This window comes from Falco peregrinus, chromosome 19 (assembly GCF_023634155.1).
Source record: "Falco peregrinus isolate bFalPer1 chromosome 19, bFalPer1.pri, whole genome shotgun sequence".
NCBI lineage: Eukaryota > Metazoa > Chordata > Aves > Falconiformes > Falconidae > Falco > Falco peregrinus.
Genome location: NC_073740.1, coordinates 1,712,471 through 1,735,610, shown reverse-complemented (window position 1 = coordinate 1,735,610; position 23,140 = coordinate 1,712,471). Strand labels below are relative to the sequence as shown.

Genomic DNA, 23,140 nt, shown 5'->3' with positions numbered 1-23,140 from the left:
CAGCCCGAGCCATCGCTGCACCCCGAGCCATCGCTGCAGCCCGAGCCATCACCACGCCATCGCCAGCACCCCGAGCCATCGCTGCACCCCGAGCCATCACCACGCCATCGCCGGCACTCCGAGCCATCGCTGCACCCCGAGCCATCGCTGCACCCTGAGCCATCACCACGCCATCGCCGGCACCCCGAGCCATCGCTGCACCCCGAGCCATCGCTGCACCCTGAGCCATCACCACGCCATCGCCGGCACCCCGAGCCATCGCTGCACCCCGAGCCATCGCTGCAGCCTGAGCCATCACCACGCCATCGCCGGCACCCCGAGCCATCGCCGGCACCCCGAGCCATCACCACACTAGCGCATTGCTGCACCCCAAGCCGTCGCTGCACCCCGAGCCATCGCTGCACCCCGAGCCATCACCACGCCATCACCGGCACCCCGAGCCATCGCTGCACCCCGAGCCATCACCACGCCATCGCCGGCACCCCGAGCCATCGCTGCACCCCGAGCCATCGCTGCACCCTGAGCCATCACCACGCCATCGCCGGCACCCCGAGCCATCGCTGCACCCCGAGCCATCGCTGCACCCTGAGCCATCACCACGCCATCGCCGGCACCCCGAGCCATCGCTGCACCCCGAGCCATTGCTGCACCCCGAGCCATCGCCGGCACCCCGAGCCATCACCACACTAGCGCATTGCTGCACCCCGAGCCATCGCTGCACCCCGAGCCATTGCTGCACCCCGAGCCATCACCACACTAGCGCATTGCTGCACCCCGAGCCATCGCTGCACCCCGAGCCATCGCTGCAGCCCGAGCCATCACCACGCCATCGCCAGCACCCCGAGCCATCGCTGCACCCCGAGCCATCACCACGCCATCACCGGCACCCCGAGCCATCGCTGCACCCCGAGCCATCACCACGCCATCGCCGGCACCCCGAGCCATCGCTACACCCCGAGCCATCACAACATCGCCAGCATCCCGAGGCATCGCTGCACCCCAAGCCATTGCCACACCATTGCTGGCACCCTGAACCATCGCTGCACCCCGAGCCATTGCCGTGCCATTGCCGTGCCCTGAGGTATCACCGTACCCCGAGCCATCACCACACTAGCACATCCCTGCACCAAGGACCACCTTAATCCAACCACTCAGCACCACTCCCGATGTTGCCGGCCTTCACGAGCGTGTTTAAGGGCAGTGTTGGACCCTGGACCAAACCTTTACCCTCCCCCCTCCTCCCCATGTTGTTCTTGGCTCCGGTGATGCCTTCAGGAAGGTCCTGGGACGGCGCCGTCCCCACCTGCCTCCTCGGGGAGCGTTTCCAGCAGCTCAGCAAGAGAGACAGGCTCGGCGTTGGTGAGTTATATCATTCTTTATATCACCGTTAAGAGTAGCAGGTATTGATGTACAATGCATCTGTCATCTTATTGTGCTTCCTATGAAAATGTGTGTACATAGTACAGATACCAGAGAGAATTCAACACTTTATACACTTGAAGGCATTCAGAGATCAGTAACAGGGGGAAAAAAAAAATAAAAATGGCACAAGAACAAGGCCTAAATGCTACTGGATGGGTATCTACACTGATATGATGCATATAGAGATAGATATATATATATGTACACATATATATATAGTCATATATATTATATATAAGAAATATAAAATGCAGATGGCATAATAGAAAAAAACCAAAAAAGCATGTGTGTATGCTTCACCAGGTGAGCGTCAAGGTCAAATCCCAGCCCCATCTTTAAAAGCTTCAATGGGAAAGAGAAAGAAAGGAAATAAATAAATGAAACGCAATGAAACGTTAGGAAAAATCCATAAGAAAATTTATGGATGTGGCCGACCCGTCATCTTTGGGCGATCGCTGGATACAAAGGACTGACCCCCAGTTCCTAATTTTGGTCAGGAAGCAAATAATAATAATTAATAATAATAATAATAATAATAATGACAATACTAAAAAACCAAACTGCGGTTTAGAAATAATAATTACGAAACCGACTTATTGCAAAAGCTCTTAAAGATAAGTAGCACTTCAGCCCCGGGAGGGCTCTGGCTTGATGGGGGGAGGGGAGGGGGGGGGGCTGGGGGCTGGGGCCACGGCCCACCGGCGCGAGGTGATGGGTCGGGGGGCAGAGGCTCGGCTGGTGCCGGACCCCGGCGGGCAGGGCAGGACGCGGCGTGCCGGGGAGAGGCAGCGATGGGGGAGAGCAGTGGTCCCAGGGCAGCAAGCCAGCAGATGCCCCAAAGATGCGCAGGGCTCGCAGTGCCCGGGGGGCAGCTGCTGTGTGTGGGGTGGGGTGGGGGGGTCAGCAGGGGGGAGCCTACGGTCGCGGGGACCAGAGGACCCTGTGCCACGGGGTGTCCCTCGGCTTGGGGACCCTTTTGGTGTTGGGGGTCCTGTGCCCACCTGGCCAAGCTGGCTGGAGCTGGGATGAGGGCCAGGGGGGCTCCTTCTGCCTGTCCCCCCTGAGGATGGCTGTTTTTTGGGGGAGGGGGCGCAGGGGGTAGCGCCAGGCTCCCTGGGGACAAGGAGGGACAGGGCTGGCACTGGCCAGGCTGCAGGGAGCCCAGGGGAGGTGGGCAGGGAGGCCACGCTGCCGCCTGACCCACCGTGGCCGAGGGAGGGTCCTGGGTGCCGAGGTGGCCCCCCCGGCCGAGCACCCCCCGGTGGCACCCCCGTCCCGGGGACAGGGTGCCGAGGAAGACGTTCCGGAGCGGTGGAGGCATCCCGTCTTCATCACCCAGGCAGGGATGGGCTGCGGACCACCGCGGTGCCGGGGGACAAGCGAGGCTCTCCCAGGGGTGCTGAGCCCACCGCCAGCTTCACTGCAGGGTCCTCAGCCACCGCCCCGGCCAGGCACGGGGGTCCCAGCCAGCGGCAGCCAAGGCGTTGGAGCGGGATGGGCATGGAGGCGACGGACGGACAGACGGACAGGGCTGTGGATGGAGACCCTGCGGCCCGACGGCCGCTTCTTCTTGGCTTCTGGGTTTGTCGTTAAAAAGGCCGAGGGGGGGGGTGGGGGGGGGATGGGGCAGCCCCCTGCCCCAGCCCGCTGTGCGTGTGTCATCCCCGCGCCGCCGCCGCGGTGGCCGGGCTGGATGGAGCCTCCTCGAGTCTCTGAACGAGCGGGGCAGGCGCTGAGCAGCTGCCGCGAGGGCTGCGCGCCGGGTTGGGTCCCATCCTGACCCGACCGCCTGCCCCGAAATGCGAGGCCATGGGCTCTGGGCCGTGTCCCACCGCGGTGAGGAGCGAGGTCCCCTGGCTGTGTCTCTCCGCTGGCGCTCGCGGGGACAAGGGCAGCTCTCCGGGGGGCTTTGGTAGCTCAGGTTGTACATCCAGACGTCGGTTAGCAGGTGAAGTCCTCGAAGGTGCCCCGGGCCGGGTGGTGAGGTAGGATGTTGGCTGCGTACGTCATGCCGGCCGGGTGGCCCCGTATGCTTTCGCAGGGATTCTGCGGGGCAGAGGATGGACGGGATGCTGGGGTCGCTGGAGTCACCCAGACCCCCCCCCAAATCGGAGTCCTGCCTCCCCACAGCATCTCCACCTGGTGTCTCTGCTCCTTCCCCCAGCACCCCCCAAACTGGGACACCCCCCCAGCCCCACAGACCCGGCACTCACGTGGCGTTTCACGTCGTCCATGCTCAGCGCGACGCCCTTGTCCGTGTTGTTCCGCTTGTGGTTCTTGTGGCACTTGCCCCGCCGGCACAGCCGGTGCTTAATCACCTGCGAGAGCCAGATTTCGGTCCCGGGGGGGTCTCGGGGGGGTCCCCCCTGTGTCTCACAGGCATTTTGGTGCTGCAGGAGAACCTGGGTCCCCCCCAGTGTCCCACAGGCGTTTCAGTGGATAACTGGGGTGTCCCCTGGGTCCCCCTCCATGTCCCACAGGCATTTTGGTGGATAACCTGCGTCCCCCCAGTGTTTTGGTGGATAACCTGGGTCCCACCCCATGTTCCCCTGGCCTTTCAGTGGGTAACCTGGGTCCCCCCCGGTGTCCTACAGGCGTTTTGGTGGATAACCTGGGCCCCCCCGGTGTCTTGGTGGATAACCTGGGTGTCCCTCCTGTATCTCATGGGCATTTTGGTGGATAACCTGGGTCCCCCTGTGTCTCGGTGGGTAGCCTGGGTCCCCTGGCAGCCGTGGGACAGCAGCGATGCTCAGGGACCAGCGGGGACACTCACCTCATAGGCGTAGTCAAACAGCTCCAGCACCGTGAGGATACTGGCCCCGATGAACAGCCCCATCTGCCCCCCGATGTCACCTGCAGAGAGAGGGCAAAGCCACCAGGGTGGCACCGGTGGCAGGGGGAGCAGGGAAAGGGCAGAACCGCTGTCACTGGTGCCCGGCCACGGCCGTGGGGTGCCCCACGCTCTCGGCACGTCCTTGTGCCTCAGGACCGGCGCAACGGCGCAGGGGGCTGACGTGAGCCCAGCTCGTCCGAGGATGCTCCCGGCACACTCACCCAGCAAACCGGCTACCTCGTACGCCTTCTTCTGCTCGATCGTCTCGTAGTTCAGGGCTTCGAAGAAGATATCCAGCACCAGGATGTTCTCCCTGCGCGGGATGTTAAGCGGTGTCAGGCTGAGGTTCGGGATGCAGGGAGAAGGAGCCGCTGCATCCCGGCGCCGCAGCACGTACCCGATGTACTGCTCCGACTTGTTGTACTTCTTGGCCAGGTACTTGGCGGAGGCTTTGCTGGGGATCTTCACCATGGAGAGCTCTTTGCCGTAGCGGGTCACGTTGCAGGGCATCTCGCAGACGCAGTACTCGTTGTCCTTCTCCACCAGGAAATCTGAGCGAGGAGAGAAGGAGATGATGGAGAAATCCAGCACCCACAGCTGGGTCCCGCGGGGCTGGGCAGCCTCACCTAAGGCTGGATCTGCGCACTCCTTGTACTGCTCCGGGGTGCAGTAAGGGGCATCACCTGGAGGAGGGAGAAAAAGCAAATTTTTTTCCCGGTGGGACGGCGCCGGTGGGCTGATGCCGGTGGGCGCTGGAGCCGCCGTGCGCAGGGCTCACCTGGCATGTGCACCATGCGGCAGTTGCAGTTCTCCACCAGGTAGCGGGTCTCGCAGTCGATGCGGCAGGCGGTGATGCTGTAAGTGTCGTAGAACTCCGAGTCGCCCGCCACGGCCTTGCAGTCACCCCAGGGAGGCGGCAGGTAGATGAGCTGGGAGGGGGCAGGAGCCAGGAGTGAGGAGAGAAGCCCACCGACCCCCAGCATGCTGGATGCATGGCGGGGGGGGAGGGGGAAACGCTTGCTGCAGCGGTCCCCATGGCCGGGTCCCCCTCTCCCCGTGACGTGGGGACAGGAGGAGGCTCAGCATCCCACGGCCGCTCCAGCCCGCAGCACAGGGGTGGGGGGAGCACCCCAGACCCCCTCCCCAGTCCCTACCCGCTGCTCCTGGCAGGACACGAAGGTCTGGAAGCCGGGAGCCACCCCGAAGCCCAGCTGGTCGATCAGCGGGGGCTCATCCTGGCTGTGGATCTGCACCTTGATCCCAGCTTCGAACGAGGTTTCGTCTGCGGTGGAGAGAAGTGGGGGTGAGCGCGGTGCTGAGCCCCGGTGCTGCGCCCAGCCCTGCTGCAAGAGGCACCAAAACTTCTCCTGTCTCCCACCCTTCCCCTGGGCAAATCCACTCGTCTGTGTGTCCGTCCATCCATCCATCTGGTTGCTACAGCATCCCCTGACCCTCCTGCTCCAGCACCCGGGAGCGCGGCAGGAGATGCGTTCGACTCTATTTATACAGGAGCGATGGCTGCTCCTCTAAACCGATGGGGAGTTGCCATGGCGAAGAGCAAAGACGAGGAGGAAAAAGGAAAGAAAAGGACCCGAAGTGATGAGAAATGGAAGGAGGGATGAGGAGGCAACCTGAGGGACGTGGAGCCGTGGGGTGAGGGAGCCGGGAAGGGGCCGGGAAGCATCCTGGGAGCTGCTGGTGACCCAGTGGACCCGCTGGTAGAGCTGCTGGGGGGGGGGGTTTACCTGTTTCCCCCCACACGGGGAGGTACTCGTCCTGCTGGATGTCCAGCATGATCTCCAGGCCGTTGCCGGTGCCCCCCTTCATGGTGATGAGCCGGGGCTTCCCGTCCTGCCCCGCGTTGAAGGTGTAGCACTTCCCGTAGCGGGTGAAGACCTGCGGGAGGGGACACGGGGCTGAGCCTGGGGACCCTCTGCCGGCACCACCGAACGGAGCCGGGGGGCATCACCACCCTGAGACGAGCTGGCCCCAGCCTGGGGGTACGATCCAGGACCCAGGCTCCTGCCCTATGGGGGGGTCTCCCCCGTGGAACCGCTGGGTTTGCCCTGGAGGAGGAGGCGGAGATGTTCCCCACTGAGGCGCAGGGCACGGATTTGGGGGAGACACTTGGCAGATTTACAGCACCTTGCCCCCCCCCGGCAGCCCCAGCTCCCCAAGACGGCGGCGCTCAGCCCTACACCCGCACCAGCACCTCCTCCATCCCTGCTGGGGCTGGATGGGACCCTGAACCCCCACCCCCACCCTGTCTCCCACCGTTCCAGCCGACGCCGGCGTGTCCCCACGGTGCTGAGCTGCTGCCGGCCGGGGCGAGGGGCGCGTGAGGCCGGTGGGCTGCGGCTCGCCTGGTGCCCCCCAAGCGGTGGTGATGCTGGGACGGAGATGCTGGGCACCTCATCGGGCAGCACAGCGGGTCTCCGTGGCCGGTGCCATCCCCATCACCAGCGAGACACCCCGGTGCCCGCCATGCCGGATCCAACGCCACGCCGGCCGGAGCTGCTGGCTGTGCCTGGCCACCTTGGGGGCTACTCACCACCGCGAAGTCACCGGGACCGCACTGCTGGCCCCGGTAGCTGCAGCTCAGCAGCATGTCCTCCAGCTGGTGGCAAGTGCGGTTAAAAAACCCGTACAAATTGAGGGGCTCATCCTCATCCCAGGGGTCGGGCTGAGCCGGGGAGAAGCCCAGCTCCATCCCGGGCTCGTAGTCAACCAGGGGGGCCAGGTAGAGCAGGTCCTGGTGGCTGAGCTGCGAGACCCGCACGCGGTTGATGTTGCAGAAGGTGACGGCGGGGAAGGTCATCTCAGGGCTGTCCTCCTCGCTGAGCAGCGTGACGTGGTGGTACTCCAGGTAGTAGACGATGCGGTCGGCCACCTGGTAGAGGAAGACGGAGAGGGAGAGGAGGAAGGCCAGCGCCCAGAGCGCCTGCCGGGCGCCCAGGCTGCCCTCCACAAAGATGTGGCTCAGCCCGTGCAGCGTGCAGCTGCTGGCGAAGGCCACCAAGTCCGTGGCTGCCCCGGCGTCCTCTTCCTCCTCTTCCTCCTCCTCCTGCCCGTACAGGAACTCGTCTGCTCCGTCCTCTCCTTTGCCGGGGGCTGCGGCGTCGCTCGGTCCTTCCTCGCGGGAGAAGGAGATGGTGCAGAATATCTGGAGAGGCATGGTCCGGCGGGGGGGTCCCAGCTGTGGCGGGGGGGTGCTGGCCCACAACCTGGGGGTCTTCAGTGGTGGTTCGGTTCCTCGGGGGGTGGGGGAGAGGAGGGAAGGAGGAAGGGGCAAGTTCAGAGGAGAGGCACGGAGAAAAGGAGGGAGAGGCGAGCGGGAGCGAGGGAGAGGAAGGGAGGGATGCTCGGAGGGGACGGAGAGGGGGGTATATGAGGAGCAGGGAGGAGAGGAGGAGCGAGGGGCGGTTCTGCGGGCTCCCCGGGTCCCCTGGGACCCGCTGGCTGCAGCTGGCAGGATGGAGCAGCGACGTCGCAGGCTCCAGAAGCACCGACGACGCCGATGCCTTGAAGCTCCCGGTGCTGCCCTGGGGGGCCTGAGGGGCTGCCAGGTCCGGCCAACACGGGTGTGCACGGGTGTGTGCGTGGGCTGCCGGCGTGTCACCGACCCACGCCGCCTCCTCCGTCCCCGCTGCGGGGCCCTGGCAGCCTGAGCGGCTGCTCCAGCCAGGCGCTCCCCGCCGGCTGCCAGGCTGTTTCTGGTGCCACCATATGCCGGCTTCTGCGGGCTCTTCCACAGGGCGGCTGGAGCCAGAGGTTTTTTTCCAAAATTCCTGCAACACCGACCTGCTGCAGCACCGGCCCAGGCTGTGCCGGCCAGGAGGAAGGATGCTACGGTGTCCCCAGGCTGTCGCGGCACTCATCCTGCCCTGGTGGCACCTGCAGGCCCATCTCCCAGTGCCGCGGGGCACGGGGACATCTGGCAAAGGCAATGTCCTGCCCGGTGTGAGGTCCATCCTCCTCGACACCGGGTCTGGTTTGGTCAGGATTTGGCTGCTGCCACGGTTCAGGTGATAGCTCCTTGCGCAGAACCCAGCCGGGACGCAGTGGGTCACCTCCAGATCCCCGTGGGGGACAGGGATGGCACCCAGGCTTCTTGTTGCTGAGCTGGGTGGGGGTCCCGGGGAGGTGGTGCAGGGTGGGGGGATGGAGCCAGCACCCGGGCTGGCTGCTGGGAGCAAAGATGCCGCTTCCCTGCAGCCCTGCAGCCCCCACCTGCGGTTGGCTTTTCTCCTGCTCTCAGCGCTTGGTAAAAGCACCGATGCAACCGCAGAGCACTCTCCGGCCTCATCCTGGCACCACTGCCGCCGGCGCTGGCCCGCGGGGAGGGGAAGCATCTAAATACAGCAGAGCTCCAATGCACCGGGGGTTTTGGCCCATGCCAGGGTGCTGAGCGCGCCCCAACTCACCGGTTTGGGTGCTATGCCTCTTCCCCCCACCTCCCTGAGCCCATCCCGGCTCGCAGCCAAGGGCACCAGCAAACCAGGGGAACAATTGCACCGGGAAACTCATACAAATCCGGTACCGGTGCAAAGTCACCCACTTTGCTGATGCTGGTGCAACGGGCAGGGCGTGCGCCAGGGGTCTCTGCCAGCGCAGGCTTAGCCGAGACGATGAGCAGTGGTGATGTGACATCGGGTTGTCCCTCCAGGGGCCATCCTGGGGGTCCCCAAGCTCAATATTCCCACCAGGACCCTCGGGTGAGAGGAACGTAGCAGATGCCACAAAGCTGGGGATGCTGGCAGCAGCGGGGAGGCAGGGCGGGTGACCTTGGGGACGAGCGCCGGAGCCAGGGGATGAAATTTCATCGCACCGATAGCAAAGGTTACAGCCTTGGGGAGCAACCCAGAGACTCTGAGCTGGAAATTCATCCTGGGAAATGGGACCGGAGGGGTGGCTGGGTGGCTGGGAGCCACCCTGTCGTGGGGACCAGGTCCCATCCTGCCCCTTTGTCTGGGATGGAGGAGAGCTGAGCTGCACAGGGGGCAGGGGTGGGCATCAGGGGGCTTCAGTGGGGAAGGGGTTGGGCTGGCTCAGCCCTGTGGGTACAAACTGGGTGCAAACTGGGATGATGACACACAGACCAGTGCTGGAGGATGCTCTTGGCACGGAGCGAGCAGGTACGAGCCGGCTGAGCTCGGGGTGGGTTTTCTGGTGTTCCCCAGCTCCGGGATGGGGAGTTTCTGTGGGAGGGCTGCAGGAGGGAGGCGAGAAGGTGGGAAAGGGAAGAGGAGCCTGGAGAGGGGGGGGTTTAGCCCCGGGGGGGTGGTGATGGGTGAGGGGTGCTGCCGGGGGGGCCCTGGTGGTGCAAGCGAGGGGTGGGGAGGTTCAATGTGGCTTCTGGGGAGCGATTGCAGCAGGGCGAGGGGGAGGCTGGAATGAAAACACTCCATCATGGGCTGGGGCCCTTCACCGGCCTCGCTCGGCTTCATCGGCTGCGGGGGCTGGTGGGGGGGGCAGCTCTGGTGACCAGCCCCCATCCCAGAACCAGCGCTCGAGCCAGGGTGAAGGTGACCAGGGACGGTGACACCTGCGCAGGGGAGCACGTCCCCATTCCGCACCCAGTGACAAAGTGTGGCCGTGTCCCCGCGGTGCAGGGAAGGCGGGGGGGGGGGGGGGGGGGTCGTCCCGGTTTGTGCGAATTTTGGAGGTGCTGGAGGAGTCCTTGGGCTCGTTCCAGCTCCTCCCTCGCCAGGAGTTATTTTTACCCTCTCTCAGGTAAAGCTTTGGCGGGGGAGAGGGACGGGGGATGCTATAATTAACCGTGACATCAGCCCCCGTGGCGGCGCGTGCTGGGATGATGCCACCACACCCCGACCCACCGCTGGGGACCGGGGATGCTCGATGCCCTTCGCCCCGCCGCAGAGAGCGATGCGGGATGTGGGATGTGGGATGCGGGATGTGGGATGCAGGATGTGGGATGCGGGATGTGGGATGCAGGATGTGGGATGCAGGATGCAGGATGTGGGATGCAGGATGCAGGATGCGGGATGTGGGATGCGGGATGCAGGATGCAGGATGCGGGATGCGGGATGCGGGATGCGGGATGTGGGATGCGGGATGCAGGATGCGGGATGCGGGATGCGGGATGTGGGATGTGGGATGCGGGATGCGGGATGCGGGATGCGGGATGCGGGATGCGGGATGCGGGGTGCGGGATGCGGGATGCAGGATGCAGTATGCGGGATGCGGGATGCGGGATGTGGGATGCAGGATGCAGGATGCAGGATGCAGTATGCGGGATGCGGGATGCGGGATGCTCCGCTGTAGCCTTTGGCTGCTGTCCCAGGGCACTTGGGCCCTGCTCAATGCTTTGCAGCTCATCACAGGCCTGGGAAAGGAGGTTCCCTGGGAGCGGGGGAGCACGGAGGCGGTGGGGGGTGGGGTGGGTGGGGGGGTGGGGGGTGGGGAAGGAGCGGGAGGGGGATTTGACGGCAGCAACAGCACATTTCACAGCCTGTCACGCTTTCATGGCAGAGGAGATCAAAGCCGGGATGGAGTTATTCATAGAGATAAACCAATCCCCGAGGAGGCGAGGAGAAAACAACATTGCAAGCTCCGTTATCCCAGGCCCGCCAGCGGCAGCCCGGCTCCGGGGGGGGCTGTCAGAGAAAGCCCCCTGGGAGCTGGACCCCTTTGCTTTGCTGTTGGGGCTCTGCCCATCCCTGGCAAGGACCAGCTGAGCCGGGGCCGAGCTGCCAGCATCACCCCGGGGGTGCCCAGAGGATGGAGCCGATGGGTGGGAAGGGATGAGATGGGGGGGCAACCCCACGGCAGCGGGATTTGGGGCTGGATATTTGACGAGGAGGTGGGCGCCGCGCAGCCGGGTGTATCGCGCGCCAGGAAGGGGTGGGAATCAGGTTTGGCCCCACGAATGTGCTTTGAAGCTCCCAGAGCTGCCGAGATGCCGGTGGTGGCACCTGCAGCATCTCCATCGCCGCGCTGGGCAGGGCGAGCTGCTTGGGGGTGCTCAGGGGTGGCAGATCCCCTCCCCGAGCCCGGCGAGAGGCAGAGCCGGGCCAGCCAAGCGAGGTGGGATCGCCTGGGCAGCCGGGATCTCTGCCGGGACTAATCCTGCCGCCCCTTATCAGATGCTGCCACCTTGCCTCCGCTCGCTCCGCCAGCCAAGCTGGGTGCAGCTGGTGTTATCCGGCCCTTTATCCCCCAGATTAGACGCTTCACAGTGGATTAGCATGTCACATTCTAATGCAGAAAAATTGATGATTAAAAAGGACTTTTCCCTCTGTATTATTCCCCACCTCCGCCTCCTCTCCACCCCATCCCCGCGGGCACAGGCAGCCCAGCCCCAGCCGGGGGGACTGGTGATGCTGGGCGATGCTGGGTGATGCTGGGTGATGCAGGAGCTGCATCCCTGGCTCCTGTTGGGGGATGGGAAACTAAAGGTCCCTTGTTTTTTGGACCGGGGGGGGGTGCTGGCACGCTCCATCCTGGCTGCTGGTGGTGGTGGGCTCAGGGTGGGCTTCAGGACCCCGGCTGTCCCGCCCCGCGTTATCGGCTGCAGCCCCAGCATCCGCAGCGCCAGGACTTTAATAAAAAGCACATTATGGTGAGTAATGCGCTAAGTGGACTTCATTATGGACCCGGGGCCTCCCCGGCTCCCGTTGTTCCGTATGATTTCCTATCAGATGAGCCTTATCTCCTCTCCAAACGCTTCCATTTAAACTCCATTAATCTTTCAAAGCTTCCCCGGGCCAGCGCTGCCGAGCGCTTCCCAGCCGGGCGCCACTGCTGCCGCCCCTGGGTGCAGAGACCACCTACAGCCCCACCGGCTCGGGGTCTCCGGGGGGGGTTCAGTGGGGACACACACCCCACCCCCCCCCCGCAGCGCCACGGGCAGCCCAGCGTGTCCCTTCACCGTGATGGCTCCCACAGCCGCCGTATCCTTCTCGCCGGGATCTGTCGACGCTCCGATAATGGAAACGGTTTGGAACACCGAGAGCTTTCCGGGTGCTTTATCCATCAGTGATGTCCCCGCTGTCCCCTAGTGCCACGGACGGGTCACTGGGATGGTGGCGGCTCCTGCCCTGCCCGGGTGAGGAGGATGCTGCCGAGGTGCCGGTAATTCCTGGGCAGCTGGGATTATTCTGTGCGGATGCTGATCCCAACGCTTTTCCGCAGTTCCCACCCATCACCCCTAAGCAGGTTGCAATTTTTTCCGACATCCTTCACAATTGCTCAGGCCGTCCGTGCCGGCAGATCCAAGCCGATGGTTTTAACTGGGAGGGGGCTGGGAAGTTGTGTTCCTATCTGCTTTTCTTGCTCCGGCTCCTGTACACATCACGGTTTTCACATCTAATCTAATCCAAGCAGGGTTGTTACGCAGCTCCGGCGTGTGGCTGCTCTGGATGGATCCTCCTGGTGCTTTAGTGAGGATCAAGGACCAGGGGGGGCTTAAAACCCCCCTGATAAACCAGAGGATGAGTGGGAAGCACCCTACCCCAGAACCATCCTGCATCTCATCTCGGTCCTTACGGGAAAAGCCGGGATGCAGATGCACCAAACCTTCCGCACAGCCGAAAAAAAATAATATAAAAAGTCCCCCAAAATAAATAAAAGGTTATAATATCCAAGTGTCGGGGTCTGTATAAATAAATAAGAGCCTGAGATGGTGAGGAGCTTCTTGAGTCATGGTTATTGCAGAAAAACGGGGATGCCTGCTGCTTGGAGAGCCCCAGCTCCAGCCAAACTCTGCAGGTGATAAAACAAAGGCGTCTATAAAAAGCCAGATAAATTAAAAGTGAGGCAAAAGGCCACAAGACAGTTAATTTCCTGGATCTCCCTGGGGAGATCTCTGCCTCCTGCGGTGCTCCCTGCATCCCTGCGCTCTGCTGTGGCTTTTCCCCCTAGGAAAATGGCACAGGGTGGTTTTTCTGGGCAGATTCTTCGAAATAGCCGCGGTCGGCAAAGGCGCTGGGTGCCTTTGGGTCTGGGATGAAGACCAAAGGGAGGATAAGGGGGAAGAATCTGGAAGGATCCCGTGTGCCAGCGGTGGCCCCGGGCTGCGATCTCAGCCTGTGGCTCCTTGGGGGGCCGGTAGCCACGGGGCACACGTGCCCAGGGCAGCCCGTCCGCAGCTCTGCTGGCGCTCGACAGCCTCCTCGTCTCTTCCAGCAGCCACAGATGCCATTAAAGCTTATTAATAATCATTAATAATTCATTTGTTAATGACTTTCTATGTGCAAAGGCATGGCAAGAGGAGCAGGAATAGCCCCGAGCCGCTCCCAGCTCTTGGCACGACACCTCGGGGGGCGTCGGGGGCGTGCAAAGCGCTCCCGGACGTGCAAAAAGTGCTTTGGGTGCACGTGGCACCTCCGAGGGTGCAACGGGGTGTCTGGGGGTGCAAAGTGTCCGGGGGGTGTGTGACACACACCCCCCCCCAGTGCACACAGTGTGGGGTGCGCTGCTGTGCACCACGGCTCTGGGCACGCTGCCGGGGCTGGATGTTGCCCCCGGGCAGGGACCAAACTGACCCCCGGCTGGGCCCGATCCTGATCCCGCATGTCCTTCTCTCTCCTTCCCTAATGGTGGCAGAGATGTCGTTCAGGGCTTAGTGGTTTGAGGCGCTAAATAATTTACCCACTCCTTTGTGGAGCGGCTAACGAAGCGGCGGCGAGGCACAGGCACACGCCGGCCTCCCAGTGCGCCGTGCTCGGTGCCGGTGGCCTCAACCTGCTTCTTCCCGGCCCAATTCTGCGCCAAGCCCAGGGCAGGTCCTGCGGCACCGCTGCGGGATGGGTGTGAAATGCAACCGGCTTCACACGAGCGTCGCTGTCTCCACGTCGGGGTGAGCACAGCCAAGGGACCCCCCATCCTCCCGCCCACATCCTGCCGGGCGCCACGCTGGGGAAAACTGGGATGGAGCTGGGGAAGGAAAACAGCCGAGGAGCAACACTTGCCGGCGTCTCTGCTCTGTGCCCGAGGGCTAAACTGCTCACGGCTGCGTTCTGGATGATTTGCTTCCAGCAAAATATCATGATACTTGAAAGTCTCAGAGCTGCCGAGGAGCTGATGGAGTCGGGGCGCTCCGGTTGCGCTGCGCTTCCCAGGAGAGCCAAGTCCCCGCGGCTGCTCCTCTGCTCCATCACCTCCTGCACCATGTCCATGGGTTTGCTTCGTGCCTCTGGAAAATGATGCGACCTCTGGGGTCAAATGATGCTGCTGTCCCACGGATGCAGGGGGTGAGCCCTGCCAGGAGGTTGCAGATGATGCAGGTGGGGATGGTGCGGCCAGGGAAAAACCTCCGGGATGCTGCAGGTGAGTGGCTGCTCAGAAATAACAGATCCAGGCGAGCGGTTTCAAATGCTTATAAGTTATTGAGGAGCCCCTGCGCCGCTTTAAAAAGTGATTTACATGAATCACTTGCATGTCTTACAGAATTTGTAAAGGCACCGGCTCCATCGGGGCTCAGCGCGCAGCCGGGGACCGGTCCCAAGCCAGGAGGACGGGGCTGTGGCCACCATCCCCCCCCCCCCCACGCGTGGTCGCCAAGTTGTTTTTCCAGAGCCAGATGGGCCCGTGCGGCTTGTTTATGAACTGTCAAAAGCTCCAGGAAATCTCTGGGTATCAGTAATTCCCGCGCCCGCTCTCTCCAGCTGCGTTGGAGATGCTTTTCACTCCGGCTCTATGATTATCCACTAACGCTGCGCCGCAGGGGAGCTCTGCTCACCGCAGGGCTGCTGGGCTGGTGGCTGCCGCGGTGCTGTGTGGGGCCGTGGGGTGCTGGGGGCTGGACCCCTGAGACCCCCGCTGGGTGCTGGAGTTGGGTTCTGTGGGGCTGAGGGTGTGGGGAGAGCAGGGAGCCCAGCAGCATCCCCCGGCTGAGCACCCTGAGAGCGGCAGCCCGAGCGCGCCCCATCGCACCTCACCCCCCCGAGGACCCGTGGGTGCTGGAGGACCCCCAGCACCCGGAGCAGGGAAGGTCGGAATGACCCCAGGGATGGTTTTTCAAGGGGGGAAAAAGCTGGGGTGGTCCTGGGGTGGCAGGAGCTGACCCCCAACACGTGCTGGCCAGAGCGAGGTGGGCTGTGGGCTGAGAAGGGAGCTGGGGGGGGTGCAGAGGGGCTTTGGGGGTGCAGAGGGGCTTTGGGGGTGCAGAGGGGCACACATGGGGGTTTAGCAGGGTACGGGGGGTGCAGTGGGGTGCAGAGGGGCAAAGCAGGATCTGGTGGTGCCCAGTGGTGTAGTGGGGCTCACAGGGGCGGTGGGGGGGCTCAGCAGGGTGCAGTGGGGTGCCGTGGGGAACACCGGGATGCTGCTGGCTCCTTTCTCCATCGGAGCGTCTCCTGCTTTGCTCCGGAGATGGGAGAAAGGAGGAGAGGAGGAGCGTGATCGGGGTTTGCTGGGTTTGCTCCAGACTTTTCGTGCTCCCTGCCTTCCTCTTCCTCCGCGCGCTCGCGATTTCCAGGGCAGAGGATGCAGAATCCGATGCAAAAGGCAGCGGCATGATCTCCACGTCAAACTCAATTCTCCCTCGTGCCAGCTCAGCCCCGGAGCCTCATGGAAATGGTCCAGAGGTCTTAATCCTCCGCAGTTTATCGAGGATGTCCCGTGCGCTCTGCCCCAGGGCTCCCAGCTCCCATGCCAGGGCTCAGCCACCGTGCCCTGGAGCAGGATGGTGACCAGGAGCCGGGGACGTGACTCTCCCCTGGCCCTGGCTCAGAAGGAAAAGCTGCCCACGGCCGTTGCACCGCGCCGGGGGCGGCTGCTGGCATCGCCCCTGGCTGCACCCACCCCTCAAAAAGGGGCTTCACGAGCCCGGGGCACCATCCTGAGGTTTAACGCTGGTTTCACACGGGGCAACCCCAGTTCCCATCGCATGGGCCATACTGGGGTGCAGAGAGGAACCTGATCCTCTGGGTATCTCCTGTTTCCCTGGAGTGGGAAGGAAATTAATGGGGTTTAGAGCCCCGAGACAGGGATTCTGGGCTGTTCCCTTGCTGGGTGAGGAGCAGATCCATGGGGATGAGCCGGGCTCCAGGGGTCCTTTGCCGACGCAGGGAGGGAGAGGAAAGGCAAGCTGGGAGCCAGCGGGTCCCGCGTTCCCGCAGAGGAGCAAGGGCTCCAACTTATAAATAATGAAGTAGCGAGCGTGAAACATCGATCTCTGCTGCTAATGAGCACGTCAGGGAGCACAGCCCCGAAACAGAGGCGACAGCCAGGGCGATCCCCCCTTCCCCGCAAAGGGGAACCGGGGGGCTGTCCCCTGCCTGCCCCACGCATGACCCCAGGCTCAGGGCACTGGCACGACGATGGGGCCATCGAGGCAGGATTTGCCCTTCAGCCTGCTGTTTGTCCCTTCAGCCTTCCAGGGATTTTGCTGGGATTTTGGGGCTGAGGAGAGGAGACAGCCGCACCTCCCTGTGCGGCATCTTCCCCATCCTGGACCGCTGTGGGGTGGCAGAGACCTCTGTGGTGCTGGGGTGGCTGTGAAGAGCTGGGGCAGGGCCAGAGTGGGCCAGTTCTTATCCCCTGGGTCTTCTTAGAGGGGTCAATCCCCCCCTATGGGACAAGCCCAAGCCTGCTCAGCTCCATCTCCGTCCCTGGAGCATCCCTGCATCCTGCACACAACTGCCGCTGGGGAGCACCCAGCCCCCGCGGTGCCACTGGCCAGGGTGGGTGGGGATGGAGGGGGATGGACAACGCCAGGGACCCCCGATCCAGCCTGGTGACGAGGCAGGATGAAAGAGGAGGTGGGAAAAGCCCGTACGATCCCAGGATGGGCTTCCCCACAGCATCCCGTACCAGCCCTGCCTGCCAGGAGCTCCTGTCCTGGCTCCAGGGTGATGCTTTGCGGGGGCGGGGGGGGATCCTGAGACCCACAGCCCCCCTGGGGTCCTCCTGGGTGGGTGCACCACAGGGGGCACACAGGCAGTGCTCCCGGGGGGCGGGGGGGGGGCTGGGCTGTTGTGGCTGCCCTCAGCGATGCTCTCCCACCACCCAGCAGTGGGAGGGGGGGGGACGCGGGCAGGGGGCAGCTCTGGCGCCTTATTGTCACCCCGGCTATTTGGGTCACGGCAGCCCCTCATCTGCATTCGCCGCGGCCCCCCAAGCCCTCCCTTCTGCTGGGGACAGATAACGCGGCAGCGTCCGCGGCTCTTGCCGTCGCCTCCTGTGCCGGCCAGCATCAGCATGCAGCCAGCATCGCCCGGCGGCCACTTGTCCCTCAGCTGTCCCCACCGGCCCCCCAGCTCCCCCCACCTGCCACGGCACAGAAGCTAAATGGCTGCAAAGGGGACAGGGGCAGGGGGACACACACCAACATGCAGCTCCCCCCAGCCTGTGAGGTCTGGGCAGCCCCCAAATCCCCCCTGGCAAGGTCCGTCTCCGGACACAGCATCCCCTCTGGATCATCCAGAGGGAAAAAAGCGGGTACCAAAGCACCCACCAGGAGCATCCCGCCAGCCTGGGGGTTCAAGGGGCTTCCCGAAATGCAGAGGTGACAGCCCCTGCATGGGGCAGTGGGACCCCCGTCGGGGCAGCACGGGCTGGGGGGATGATGCATCACTGCGTGATGGTCCCCAGCACCCACTGCCCTCACCCAGCACCACCAGGCACAGAGCAGCCCCCTCCCCAGCCTGGGTGGCCGCAGTCTGAGCCGGGAGGAGGGAGCAGAGAGGCGGCAAGAATGAACCTGGCAAACCAAGCCCTGGAAAAGCTTCTGTGGGCGCCGGGACCCCTGTGCCGGGATGGGGGGAAGTGGGATGGGGCGGCTGCCAGGACCCTGGCGCGGGCACCAGCACCCCCAGCCCCACCACGCACCCACCCACCCGTGCAGGGCTGCGAGGGGCACCCAGCCAGCACCAGCCGTGCAGCGCGGAGCCAGCTTTTTCCAATCCAATCCATTAAATCATCCCAACCTGCTCGCAAAGAATAATCCAGGCAGGAATAACAAACCAGCTGCAAGTCGATTTTTGCCTTTTGCCGGTTGGAAGGGATGCAGAAAGCCAAGATCCCGACAGAGGAAGGTGGAAAAACTGGGGGGAGGGTCCCTGGGGGGAGGGCTTCAGCACGGAAAATGCAGAGCCTGGTGACAAAACCATCCAGCAGCTGGGGACCCAGCCCCACTGGAAAGGATCCAGCCCCCTCCGGGCTGCAACTTGCCTCCATTTAACAAACAAAACACCCGACTTGACACCAGAGAATCGCTCCGTACAAAGAGCCCGTCGATGGAATTATGGCAGAGGATCAAAATCCCCCCCATCGTGCTGGGAGCCGGGTACCAGCTCCACGGGAGCCCGGCCGGTGCCGTGATGGGCTCAGCACCTTCATCCCTGGGATATCCCCATAGGCTGGGGACAAGGATGGTGTCCCCAAGCAGTGCGGAGCTGCACGCTCTGCACCGGAGCCAGCTCGGGAACAGCCAGCCCGGCTGCCGAATTTATTAGGCAGCCCCGGAATAGCCGGCACTGTTTCATTCCCAGCTGGATGGGGGAGAGGCAGCCGCAGCGGGATAAAGGCTTTATTGTGTGCCGGATCCGTGCACCAGCGCGAGACGCAACCTCTGTGGCGGGGCACAACTCCGTGCCGTGCCGCCAGGACCTGCTTTTCCCAAAGGATTACGGGGCTCCCTCGGGTCCTGCTTTTCCCAAAGGATTACGGGGGCTCCCTCGGGTCCCTGCCAGCCATCGCTGCGGCATTCCCAGCATTTCCACGGGTGCCTCCTGCCCGCGGTTTCCAGCACAGGTTTCCATCCCGGTGTGCACAACCCCGCTTTGCAGAGCCCCAGCGATGCCAGGGGGCTGGGCCCACGCCGGAGCATCCCGTGCAGATGCAGCCAGCGGCACGCGCTCCCGGTGAACATCCACAGCTCCAACCCCCCACCGGCATCCCCTGGCATCCCCTTAACGAAGATGCTGCCGGTCCTTTTGGAGGCAGAAGTGGCTACAGGCGGCCAAACGCCCTCGTGGTGTGGGGGAAACGCGGCACTCACCACTTTGAAGTCTTCGGGGGTGCATTTCTCCCCGCGGAAGAAGCAGGACAGCAGCATCTCCCGGATATCGTGGCCAGCCCGGTCATAAAATTCCAGCATATTGAAAGGTTTGGGTTTGAAATTTCGAAAGTTCGCCTTATCCTGCAGGATTTCCAGCTGCTTCTCATCGGCGGTCTGGGTATCTGGGATCTCGTATCTTAGGGGAAAGAGCAGGCAGGAGCTCAGGCTGGACCACAACGGTGGCTCCCACCGGGAAAAGCCACTTGGGCTTCCCAGGGGCTACTCCTGCCCTGACCCCAGCACGGGCTCAGCAGAGTCCCGGGCACGTCGCACGTGGTGTTTTCAGAGCATTCAACGGCACAAAGTGGCCCAGGGGCACAGGAGAGGTGGCCAGAGGATGGGCGAGGAGGAGAAGCCGGGCAGTGGCCACATACCTCACCAGCTTGCCCCACAGCTGGGCTCGTCGCTGGCCCTGCTTGAGGCCAGCCCAGCCGCCTGTCACCTTTGGTGGCATCACGGCCGCAGGCAGTGGCATGGCTGGGGGGTGGGCTGAGCGTGCTGGGGCTCAGCCCCTGCTCTGGTGGATGCAAGCCCCTCCCTGGGGCACAGGTGGGAGCAGTGGTGAAGACCCTCACCAAACAGCGGGGGCAGGGAGCGCACCTTGCTGCCGGCACCAAGCTCACCACAGGGGCTTGGCAGCACCCAGGAGCCGCTACAGCCAGGGGGGTGGGCTGGGGAGGGTGGGCGAGGGGCTCCCCTGTGGACCCCACCCCCGCACAGTCCCACAGCTCGAGGAACGGCACCAACCTCCACTCGTGGTGCATGGGTGATGCTCAGCAGCTTCAGCTGCTGGCACCCCTGGCCTCACCGCATGCGTCGGGCATGCGGGACACGGCACTGGAGCCATGGGTGCTGGATCCACCCCGCGGGCAACCCAGGGTGGCCCTGGCCCTGCTGCGTGTGCCACACGCTAGAGATGGGAGTTATAGGTGCCACATCCACCCCGGGCAGCACAGCGTGGCAGCCACGCACCCCGGAGCCGCAGCAGGACCTGACGGCTCTCGGTGTTGCCGCACAGCGGCCGCGTCCAGCTGGGGAGCTGAACTAACTCGGTATCCGCTTCTTCACGGAGACTAAGGAGATGCCGCCCACGCCAGTCACGGAGCGCAACCCGCCACAGGGCACGGGGCTGGCATGGTGGCACGTCGGGGCACCCGGAGGTGCCACCTGGGACCCCCTGGAAGCGCCAGCACCCACCTGTTATTGAGCAGGGCGAGGAGCTCGCCGGCGTGGTACAGGTCGTTCTTGGTCACCCGGCTGAAACGAAACTCGTTGAGGTTGCAGAAGGTGACGGCGGGGAAGGTGAGCTTGGTGGCCGCCACCTCGTCCAGTTTGGTGACGTGGGGGTAGAGGAAGTAGTACTGGATGCGGTTGGTGCAGACGAGGGCGAGCAGCGCCAGCGAGCCCAGGAAGCACAGCGCCCAGACCACGCGCTTCAGCGACAGCCGCTCGTACGAGAAGATGTGCGAGAGCCCGTGGAGGGTGGAGCTGCTGGCGAAGGCCTGGATGCTCACCGGCTGCCCGCTGTCCACCTCCTCCTCGTCCACTTTCAGGTCCATCATGGTCCGGGCCGGCACCGCGGGGTGGCCACTCTGCCAAGAAGGGAGCCCATGGGTGCTCAGCGCCACGCTGGCCTCGTGGGTGCTGCCGCTGCCTGACCCACCGCGTCGCCGCGCAGGGATGCGGGGGAAGCAGCCCTCGCGTGGGGCAGAGGCTGTGCTGCGCTCTGCTCTTTCCCCCAAGCCCAGAGATAAATATACACACACACACACACACACACACACACACACATATATATATTTATTTATTTATTTGGCTGCAGCCTCTTGCGATTCCTCCTCTCTCCCCTCCCCAACCCACGGCAGGACTGGGGTGCTGCACCCCCCCCAGCACCCTGCCACATCCTCCCCTCCCCTCCCACCCGTCCCCCCCCTCTCCCCGTCCCCCCTCTCCCTCCCCCAAATGGCCCCGGCGCATCGACAAACAGATGAAGGAATTGTAGGATGCAAACCTGGAATCAGGGCCGGCGGCCACAGCCGGAGCTGGGCTCCTTCTGCTCCGCGCCGGCGGCTGCTGCTGCGACGTGGGTGCCGGGGTTGGGACGAGCCTCCCTCCACCTCCTGCCGCTGGGTGGGAAGATGGGAGTGGGAGACACGCAGAGGGTGCGAGAGGCACCAGCGATGGGCGAACCGGAAAGAAAAAAGGGGATGGGGGGGGGGGGGGGGTGGTGGTGGTGGGAATAAAAATAGCCTCGGTGGTACCTTGGTGCAAGCGTGGGAGCGGGGATGCGCCGGGGCCTCGCTCAGCACCCTGCCGGGGGACCGGAGGCGACCATCGCCGGCGAGGAGGCAGCTGCCGGGTGCGAGGAGAAAGGAGGAGGAGAAGGCAGGCGAGCAGGAGGCTGCTTCCCTGCCAAACACATGGATACCTCCCCCCGTGGCTATCTGGGAGCTGGTGGTTTCTTCAGATGCATAATCCGCATGAAGTCATTGTCTGTGTGCTGGTGGGGCTGGAGGCCGCCGAGGGGTGCCGCAGGCCGGTGGGCAGCAGGAGAAGGAGGAGGAGGAGGAGAAGAAGAAGGAGGAGGAGGAGGAGGAGGAGGAGGAGGAGGAGGAGCGGGGCGCTCCAGCGCTTGCAGGCTGCTGGCAGGGGCTGTTGGTGCTGCTGCCGTGTGCATGTGGGTAATGTGTGTGTGCGTGTGCGTGCGTGTGCTGCTCCCATCCCCCAGCGCTACTCCGGCTCCTCGCTCTGCCGGAGCCCCCACGCCCCCCCCCCCATACAGCCCTGACCCGGCTCTCCCCCGCCACAGCCCCCACCGCCCTCGCAGGCGTCACCCATGGGTGGCCCCGGTGCCGGGGTGGCACGCTTGGCTCGGTCCTTCTCCGGAGAACCGAGGGCAGGTGTCTTCCAGCCCTTCGTGGCCACCTGCTCGGGGTGCTGCGGTGCCTCCAGCACCTGCCCTGGGCTGGCCGGGGTCAGCCCCACGCTTTGCTGCCTGCTGGCGTGGTCCCCGGCACGGTGCTCGCCGCAATGGGGGCAGAGGCTGAGCTCCTGCCCTGGCGCAGGACACGCTGCCCCTTCCCCAGCTCTTCACCTTCGGCCACTGCGAGTCATCAGCAAGGTGCCACCATCCCCAGGGTGCTGGGTGCTGGGTGCTGGGTGCTCTGCTCCTCCCCGGCGCGGGACGAGAGGGTCGCACTGCTCTGGGTGGCATCCCCTAGCTTCCTCCGCATCTCCCACCCTGCCTCACCTCCACCTGCCCCCCACGAGCGCTTTGGGGAGCGGGGTGCCCCCATCACCCGAGCTGGGGGGCAGCACCCCATGGCAGCCCTCTGCCCAGCAGCGGTGTGGGGGGCAGAGGCTGCAGCAGGCGCTGCCCACTGTTCCCAGTAAGGTGATGGCAACCCAATGGAGCAGAACTTTTCCGTGTCCTTTGCAATGTGATGTCGGGAAGGGACAGCCAGGCACAGGGGGCACCCCACCAAGCTGTGCCCCCACGTGAAGGTGCCCTCCCAGCGTGCTGCCCCTGCTTGAAGCATGGCTAACAGGAGCATGGGCACTTTGGGGTACCGCAGGGTCAGGCGCGTGTACCCCATCCCCAAATCCCGTGCCTTGGGCGCTCTTGGTTTAGCCCTTTCTGGAGCATCCGCCCCCAAACTGTGTCCTTGCCCAAGCAGGGACCCAGGGTTTTGCAGCAGGACGTGCTTGGGGACACCCTGGGGAGACAGAGATGGGGTCCAGGGAGACCCCCAGGAGCCAATGTTCCCCTCGCTCACCGCCAGGCGCAGGGACCACCCTGCCAGCGCTTGGAAACGTGGCTGGGAGAGTGGCGTTAGCGGTTCCAGTTGGCACCAGCTCTG

General features: G+C 64.1%; 1 protein-coding gene across 2 annotated transcripts; it reads right to left on the bottom strand.

Moving 5' to 3' along the window:
* Positions 1 to 1,389: 1,389 nt before the first annotated feature.
* ASIC1 (acid sensing ion channel subunit 1) lies at positions 1,390 to 21,930 on the bottom strand. 2 transcript variants are annotated; one of them, XM_055791932.1, is made up of 13 exons: positions 21,542 to 21,930; positions 21,292 to 21,406; positions 20,478 to 20,872; positions 19,221 to 19,416; positions 6,001 to 6,151; positions 5,410 to 5,537; positions 5,034 to 5,184; positions 4,882 to 4,938; positions 4,653 to 4,806; positions 4,477 to 4,568; positions 4,196 to 4,275; positions 3,636 to 3,740; positions 1,390 to 3,468 (listed from the first exon to the last, which is right to left on the bottom strand). In XM_055791932.1, exons 3-13 carry the CDS (start codon positions 20,840 to 20,842, stop codon positions 3,364 to 3,366), a joined length of 1,584 nt encoding a protein of 527 aa, XP_055647907.1. In that variant the 5' UTR covers positions 20,843 to 20,872; positions 21,292 to 21,406; positions 21,542 to 21,930; the 3' UTR covers positions 1,390 to 3,363. The 2 variants fall into 2 exon arrangements, with proteins under 2 accessions (XP_055647907.1, XP_027648665.1); XM_027792864.2 differs by lacking the exons at positions 19,221 to 19,416; positions 20,478 to 20,872; positions 21,292 to 21,406; positions 21,542 to 21,930 and adding an exon at positions 6,807 to 8,111.
* Between the last annotated feature and the right edge of the window lie 1,210 nt (positions 21,931 to 23,140).

Bases quoted from the DNA above. Each gene is read 5' to 3' on its own strand.
- ASIC1 (XM_027792864.2), bottom strand. From the start codon at position 7,430: ATGCCTCTCCAGATATTCTGCACCATCTCCTTCTCCCGCGAGGAAGGA. The intron at 4,276-4,476 runs GTGAGTGTGCCG...CTCTCTCTGCAG, and splicing joins CGAGGTAGCCGGTTTGCTGG to GTGACATCGGGGGGCAGATG. The intron at 3,741-4,195 runs GTGAGTGTCCCC...TGGCTCTCGCAG, and splicing joins TGTTTGACTACGCCTATGAG to GTGATTAAGCACCGGCTGTG.